The following is a 7,653-nucleotide window of genomic DNA, read 5'->3' on the forward strand; positions in this document are numbered from 1 at the left end:
TGCCCGCGTGCGGCCCCGCTCCGTCGCGCACCCGTTGCCGGTCGCGGCCGCGCTCCGAGGCCACGGGCCCACCCTGCGGCACCCCTCGCCTCCCGGGGCTGGCTGAGGAGACCCCCCCCGGCGGCATTCCGGGCACCTCTGCCGCCAGCCCGCCCCGCCGCCCCCCACCGAGGCTGCTCCCACGGGCCGCTGAGCCCGCACCGGTGGGAGCCGAGGAGGGGACCTGTGAGGGCATTTGGTCTGCTGACGAGGCAGAGTACTTTACACGCTTGTGATCTCCCAGGTTTTTGGCTAATGGTTTGTCATCTCTGTCGGAGGGATTCAAGTAATGACCCTTTCCTGCTCTCTGACATGCCAGCCTCTGGTTTTGTAAACCCCAAGAGTGCAAGCAAAGCTGGCATCATCTGCAGACCCTCTACTTAACTTGGACGCTGCTTCTTTTCCATACTGGGAACAACCAGTATGGCTGTGGGAAGAGTAGGCACCTTGCTTCAGATTCTCCCCTGCCTTGTACCTTGCAGTCGCTGCCAGACATGGAAGAGCGACCGTTGGGCTGGCAGAAGAACCTGGATTTGCTCCTGTTCTGCACAAGTTGGAATGACTGCAAGCAATGAGGAAGCCAGAAACTAGGTACTCCTGGCCCTTCCGTTCAGGCCATTAGTCCAAACTGCTTTTAGCTCTTGTGAGTTTTAGCGTCACAATGTGCTGACCAAAAACTCTAAAATCAGTTGGATACCATTGTGACGAACCAAATGCTGGCAGCGCGTCACAAGCCTGGGACGTGCCCCGTGGCGCCTGGGGGCGGGGCTTCGCTGGCGCGGTGGCCTTTGCAGCGCGAGTGCCCCCTACGTCAGTTTGTTGACTCGCCACCGGCGGCATCGCCATGGAGGAGGCGCCGCTGCCCTCCGCCGTCGGGGCCGGGAACTTCCCGGCCAAGCTGTGGTGGCTGGTGAACAGCCCGCGGTTCCGCTCCATCCGCTGGGACGCCAGCGGCGAGGCGGTGCTCATTGACCAGCAGCTCTTCGAGGCCGAGGTGCTGGGCGCCCGGCCGGCCGGCCGTGGGGCGGCGAGGGGAGCTGCTGGCATCTTCCGGACGAGGAACTTCAGCAGCTTCATCCGGCAGCTCAATCTCTATGGCTTCCGCAAGGTGCCACCGGCACCGGCGGACAGTGTGCCGAGGCTGGAGCCAGGAGCAGAGGCTGGTGACGACGGCGGCAGCTGCGCCCGGCCCCTCCACCACTTCTCCAGTGCCTACTTTCGCCGCGGCTTCCCCGAGCTCCTCGTCCGCCTGAAGCGCCTGACGCGCACCAACAGGGCGAGGATGGCAGCCGGCCTGGAGGTGCCCAGCCACCCGCCCAGCCGTGGCCAGGGGGTGCCCGGCTTGCCGCCGCGTGCAAGCCCACCGCTGCTGCCGTCGACGCTCGGCCAGGACCCCAGACCCGGTGAGCCGAGGCGGGCCCTGAGGGGCCGTGGTGGGGTGGAGAAGCACTGGGTTCAGCACGGGCTGTGAAACTGGGCGCTCCCCTGAGGGAGGAGGGCTGCCTCTCCTTGCCGGTGGCCGCTCGGTTCACCCAGGGTAGGTAAACGGGTGTTCTTCGCGCAGGTAGATCTGCTGCCGGTGAGCACGGGTAGCGTGGTTCACGTGTGATTCCATCTGCCTGTCCACTACAGGACGGTCCCCGTGGCGCGCTACACCAAGAACACCCTCACCCCATCTCCGTGGGGCTGGCACAGCTCTGCCAGATGAACGTTCCTTCTCCTTGCTCTGAAGGACAGTCTGATTTTTCTCGCCTTAGACAACCTGTTTTGCAGATTTTTTATATGTGTCTTAAACAAACCTGGTTTACAGTGCAAGTGTTATGTATTAGCCCCAAAACCAGCCTGCTCTGCAGTACAGCCTGCTCCAGGGAGGCAAAAGCCCTGTGAAGGTGGAGCGGTGATCCTGCCTCAGAGCTAGGAGGTTGAAACGGTGTCCTCCCTTCAGAACCTTTAGTTGGGGTGATCAATAAAGGGGGGCTTCAGCTGGAATGGGTCCTCCTATTGCCCTTCATCGCCTGTGAAAACCCTTCCTTAACACTCATTTTGCTTTATTTTGTACCCACTGCAGGACTGGTGACCACAGCACAGCTGAGTCACCATTATGACGTCAGCGTCCATCCTGACTACTGTGTATGGACCTCGTCCCACAACCGAGGCACTTTACCATCAGTGAGTTTCCATCAGACCCCAGTGCCTTGCAGAACACAGCAGGGTTCTCCTGCGTTGCCTCCAGTGTGTGAGGCTTCCCCAGCTTTTCCAGCTAAAGGATCTGCCCTTCTGTGACCCCAACAGGCCTCTTCAACCAGCGTCAACTACACACTGCAGGCTGTTCCTTCCATCCTGCCGCTCCATCAGTGGTCTCGTTCCGTGGCCACGTCGTGTCCAAGTTGCAGCAGCTACGCTTCTTCAGTGCCGTACTCTGCAGCCTACTGTCCAACAGGTACGAAAGAAATTTCTGCGCTTGCTTTTCAAGAAGATACTGAAAAGTGATACCTTTAAATGTTTTTCTACAATGCTCTTGTCATGTGTATATGTCAAGTGAGAATCAGATCGAAAGTCTAAAAGGAAGCGAGACCTTTAAAGCAAAAAGATTCTCAGTTTGGTGTTCTTGTCCTTCCTCCAGATGTTGAGCGTCCCCTGGTGACTTTCCAGGTAGCCTCTGTGTCGAGGTTAAAGGGCGAGGAGAAGAACCTTTGCCCACGACTAGTCAGTGTCAGGCTGACTTCCAGGGGTGGTTGTAATTGAGCCAAAGTAGGACGATGACACTAAAGCACTGAGAACTTGCTGAAAAGGTGTATGCTGGTCCTTGGTCTCACGTTTTCCTAGGTGAAGTTTTCAAAGTCAAAGATGAATCAAAAGTATTGCGTAGAAGATTTCATTCTGCTCGTACTGTTTTCATATCTTTTGTTTCTTGCTTAGCTTCTTCATGTTGTCTTTTTTTTTGTGCACTGGAGATGAGGAAGTACAAAAGTGGTGACCCCTTTCTTTTGTCTAAGACGTTTCTGCTACCATTTTCAGTCTCACTGAAGTGTTTTTATTCACACAGCACCAAGAGTAGCTTATTTGGAAAGTGATAGTTAATCTTAAAATTGGTATTTCTTAAGTGAGGGGACTCAAGAATGGAGGTTCAATCTTATTCTTGACGCTTTTTGTTTCACTTTTGAATCCCCAATCAATCAAACCAAAGTAGGACTTTGTGCAAAGGTTTCTTTTTCTGTGTATTCAAACTCGTTTGTTGACTTCAGTGACAAAAAGATTTGCCTGGTTTTTCGTCATGATTCTTGTTGAACGGGCAGTCAAATGAAAGATGCTCCTCTGGGTCTTTTATTCCCGCCTGCCCTCGGCCATCGTTGGTTTTGGGGTTTAGTTCTGTCTGCTTTCACCTCTCTGCAAAGCCTGTGATAGCAGTAGGGTTGCATCAAAGAAGTGCAGCAGAGCTTTGTTACCAGAGTGTGCTAATAATGACAAACCAGTCAAGGAGAGTGTGTGAGAAATGGTGGTGATTGGTGCTGCCTGACGCGGCAAGCCCGGTCGTGCCTTTCGACTCCCTCGGTGGCTGTAGGGTTCCTTCACAAACGATAACCTTTCTGGTGAGTGGGAGCTTAGGAGTAGCCGTGTTATTCTTAGACCTTTCTGGGAGACAGGGGATTTCTTGCTGGTGAGCCTGGTTGTCCATTGGCCGTGCAGAGAGTCGGCAGCTGAGCCTAGGGAGCAGCGAGGTGATCGATGCCCCCAAAAGGGCTGAGTTCAAACAGCATCGTCTTGCCCGTTTTCCCTGACTGAAGAGACCGTGGGTGTCGTCTTCCATGTCGTCAGCGTTTTGGTTGGTAAAGGACTGGAGCTGGCACAGTTGTTGTGTCCAGGCCCGTGCCGGTGGGTTCCCTGAGCTGGCAGGAACAGGCAGCGCCGCGTTCCCTGATGTCCTGCGAGTGCCAACCGTTCTTTTGACGCAACGTTCTGCGTTTCAGAACCGCTCACAATCGTTCGTCAGTCTGGTCTTCTACAGGGTCGGGTTTGTTCTCTACTACCTGCAAGAATACGGGCATTTATATTTTACTTGTAGGTTTTCGTAGCCTGTGATCTGGACAGCGTGTTTTGCACTTACCTACTGCTTCACAAGCACTTGTTCCCTTCGGGTCCTTCCTTTTCTTTTCTTAGAAAATAGATTCTTTGTAGTATGTGTTTGGTTTTTCTTAGAATCACTCCAGCAGTTTACAAGGAATGATTCCTCCTTCGTGGCTCCTTTGTGTTGTTTCCCCAAGAGCCCTTCCAAGTTCTCTGTGGTGGTTTTCTTGGGTTTGTAAAGATGTCTTGGAGTTTCCAGGGAGTGAAACACAGCTGTCCTTTAGGTTTTTGGCAGTGTCCAGAATTGTGATATGTTCACAGGCCATAGAAGGTCCTTCTGAAAGGTGTCCGGGCTGCATCATAAAGCAGGAGCCACACGCAGCTCCTGCTTCTTTAGAAGGATGTCCCCTGGCTCTTTCTGTGCTGGTCAGCTCCCGGGTTTGTTGCTCCAAACTGTTAAAAAGGGCAACAGGCACAGCTGCTGAAACCCCATGGGTTCTGGTAGCAGCTTTCTCCTGTGAAACCCCAGGGAGGTGTGAGGCCTCGTAAATGGGTTGTTCCGACCTGTTTGCCGTCTCCTGTTATACTGGTAACGTTTCCTTCTGATGAACGTGGGACTAAATGGGATTTTGTCAAGGGTTTCTCTGAGTGTGATTGCAGATTTTAAAGGTTACCTGTCCTGCAGAGAATACCTTTGCTTTTAAATTATCTCTGCGTGCCACCCAAAAATAGGGCCTGCAGAATACTGCCTCCTCTACAAAGTTACTTTTTAGATTAAAATCCCTGAATTTCCGTGTGAGTGTGTGTATGAACAGGTCGTCTCTTCCTACGTGGAGCCACTTTCTGCTTTTCTGTGTTGGGATGAGAAAGTCAAGCAGCCAAGTCAAAAAGGGGATATTAGCTACAAAAGACTGTGATTATGAAGTTTCTCTGTGTGTGTATCCATTGTACAGGTTATGTTTTTAATATATGTACACTTATGTTAGAATAAACATTTTTAAAGGCGAGGAAATCAGTCTTAAGATGACTTGGGAGGTAATAACACGTTTCTGTGCATGTACTGAACCGTTTAATCCAAGGGAGCGCTAGAACTGTGCATACCAACCCCAAGTTCTGGGAGTCTGCTAACTGTGCTTGAATCCTTGCAGCTGCCCTGCCGTCTTCCTCGCCCCCAGCCTACACTGCTCCTCTGACCGGCTGTGCTGGTGCTGCACCTTCCCTGGGCACCCACTGCAGCTTCTGCCAGGTGAGTGCAGCGCACTGTGGTGGGGCGAGAGCGGAGGAGACTGAATGGACTGGGGGTTCGGGGGCTTGTGGAGTGAAGGGTGTCGGCTGGAAAACTGATCCTCTTGAGAAAGTGAGAGTAAAGTGGTTTACAATTATCTGTTTCAAAGAGCGGCTGAGCGTTAAACGAGTAGTTCTGTAATTCAAGTTAGCAGCGTAGTGGGATTTTTGTGGGCTTTTTTTTTTCCGTTTTTCCTTTTTTTTTTTTTAAGCCAGCAGCTCTGCTGTTTGATTGTTGCTCTTAGCATTTTTATTGAACTGTGAGTATTTCCTCGTGGAACTGAAGCAAGAAGAAAAACTTTCCTGAGCTTCAAAGCAGTCCTAAGTCGTTTGCTTTTATGTCTCAGAAGAATGATGATCAGCCGTGTTATTGGAGAATGGAATTGAACCTGAACGACTTCTGAATGATTGCCCAAGCACTCAAGCCACCCTGTTTTAGTCCTAGAAGTCCTCAAAAAGGGGTGGTTGTGCTTTACCTCCTGAGCACACTATGCTAATCTTCTACGTGGAATGCTCAGCTTCCCTGTCAGCACTTTTGCTACATTAGACCGTTTTTCCTCTGGAGCTCCAATGAGCAGCAAACTATTAGTGTTTTGAGTCCTGACTTCTTGCTCTTCTACCGCTTCCTTGCTGCCTCCCTCCCATCCTTGTCTCTCGTATCTTTTCTAGATAAACTAGAAGGATTTGAGTTGTATCTTTGTGGGGGCACTTTCTCCTCTTGGAAATGCGTACGAGATCCTACAGCGCACCCAAGAAGATGATCTGTGTTGTAACAGCTTCGAGCTGAGGTCCTCTGAGAAGAGGCAGAAGTTGTTGCAGTGTGGGTGGGTGGGTTGGTCAGTCTGGTTTTGGCAGGGATGATCTCCTCCCTGGACTGTTGACTTGGTAACCCAGCTCTTACTTGAAGTCCTGGCTACTTCAGACAGGAAACAAGCAGTGCAACCAAAGTGAAACACTGGTTAGGATCTTAAAAAATACAACTGAAAGCCTTACCGAGCCAACCCCCATCCTGTCCCTGCGATTGTTTGATACCCGTGTTCGCTGGATTTTGTTTCTCCCAGATCCCACCAGGGCAGTTCCCTTATGCAGCGGACCTTCTGCCCTCTGACTGGCCACATGACCCAGAGGATGAAAACAAGAAGACAGCAGATGATTTTGAAGGGATTCCCGTGATTCGGCTTGATGAGCTGTGTCCATCATCCCAAGCTGAAACGGCGCCCAAGGAAGCCGCAGAGAGCCAGTCTGGCAGCGGAACCCCGCTGCTGCTTGAGACCGAGAGCTGGGACGACGTTTACTCCAGTGAGGACTCCCTCGGTCCGGAATCTTCGGACACATCAAGTGCCACCCACGACAGTGTGTCTGCTGAAAGTGCTGCTGGTGACGTGGCACAAGAAGCTGTCACCCCCCAGGAAGCCCGTGAAGAACTGAGAGAACAACCAGCTCAGTCCTCCGTCGTGGTTGCTCAGGAGGGACCGTGCAGTCCAGAGCAGGTGAGGGGTGCAGGGAGGTACAACTCGCACATAGCACTTTGAAAAGGCTTTTTTTTTCCTTAGTAGAAGGAAACGTTGCAGGCTTTGAACAATCCCTTATCTTTGGGACATGGATTGGTAGGATATTTGCAGAGGAGATGAATGCTGTAGAGCAGGTGATGGTGAGAACATCTTTCTGTCTAGAGGTAAAGTCCCAAGTGCTTCACTTTGGGCCTTTGTTGCCACAGTGGAACAGAAACGTAACTTGGTGGTTTGACTTTTTCTTTTCCTTAAGCCTACGGATTTTTGCCAGATGGTCATGGAAACAGAGCAGTTCAGTAAATGGCTGCCTGCAAAATCCCTGGGGAGCAGCAGCAGAGGGCTCCACAAAGCAAGCGACAGGTTATGATTTAACGTCTCAACCACTGGATGGGGTGGGGTGGGACTCCCACCCAGAAGTGTGAGGCTCGCCCGTGTAGTTTTGCATCACCCAGCTCTGGCGAGTTGTTTGAGCTGGATGTGTCATCGCTCCACACGTGTTGGTAACAAGGAGCGCCCCTGGGTTTCTTGTAGCTTGTTTCTCAGAGCTGGTTTGGTAACTGAGGGCAAAGCTCAGCCGGTGAGGATGTTGTGCCCTCGCTTTGTACAGTGGTTTTCCGATTTCATCTTTTGCTTAATATGCCAGTTTGTGAGAGCTCGAGGTTCAATTTGGCAGCCGTAACTCCGAGTGAAAAGAACTTACACCATCTAGGCAGTGTTCAGCCCTTGTTAGGTGTCCTTTTGGAGTGGAGGAGAA

The 7,653-nt window shown here is 51.9% G+C and overlaps 1 protein-coding gene across 1 annotated transcript; it reads left to right on the forward strand.

The window, feature by feature from the left end:
• Nucleotides 1-883: 883 nt before the first annotated feature.
• On the forward strand, nt 884-7,266 carry LOC147414185 (heat shock factor protein 5-like). The gene is made up of 7 exons (XM_086475438.1): nt 884-1,033; nt 1,148-1,442; nt 2,123-2,208; nt 2,332-2,479; nt 2,663-2,745; nt 6,450-6,878; nt 7,153-7,266. Exons 1-7 carry the CDS (start codon nt 884-886, stop codon nt 7,264-7,266), a joined length of 1,305 nt encoding a protein of 434 aa, XP_086331564.1.
• Nucleotides 7,267-7,653: the final 387 nt, after the last annotated feature.

Source organism: Leptosomus discolor, chromosome 18 (genome assembly GCF_034619465.1).
Source record: "Leptosomus discolor isolate bLepDis1 chromosome 18, bLepDis1.hap2, whole genome shotgun sequence".
NCBI lineage: Eukaryota > Metazoa > Chordata > Aves > Leptosomiformes > Leptosomidae > Leptosomus > Leptosomus discolor.

Excerpts from the sequence above, each read along its gene's own strand:
- LOC147414185 (XM_086475438.1), top strand. The coding sequence starts at position 884 with ATGGAGGAGGCGCCGCTGCCCTCCGCCGTCGGGGCCGGGAACTTCCCG. Across the intron at positions 1,034-1,147 it reads AGCAGCTCTTCGAGGCCGAG|GTGCCACCGGCACCGGCGGA; the intron begins GTGCTGGGCGCC and ends GGCTTCCGCAAG. Across the intron at positions 1,443-2,122 it reads CGGCCAGGACCCCAGACCCG|CACAGCTGAGTCACCATTAT; the intron begins GTGAGCCGAGGC and ends TGGTGACCACAG.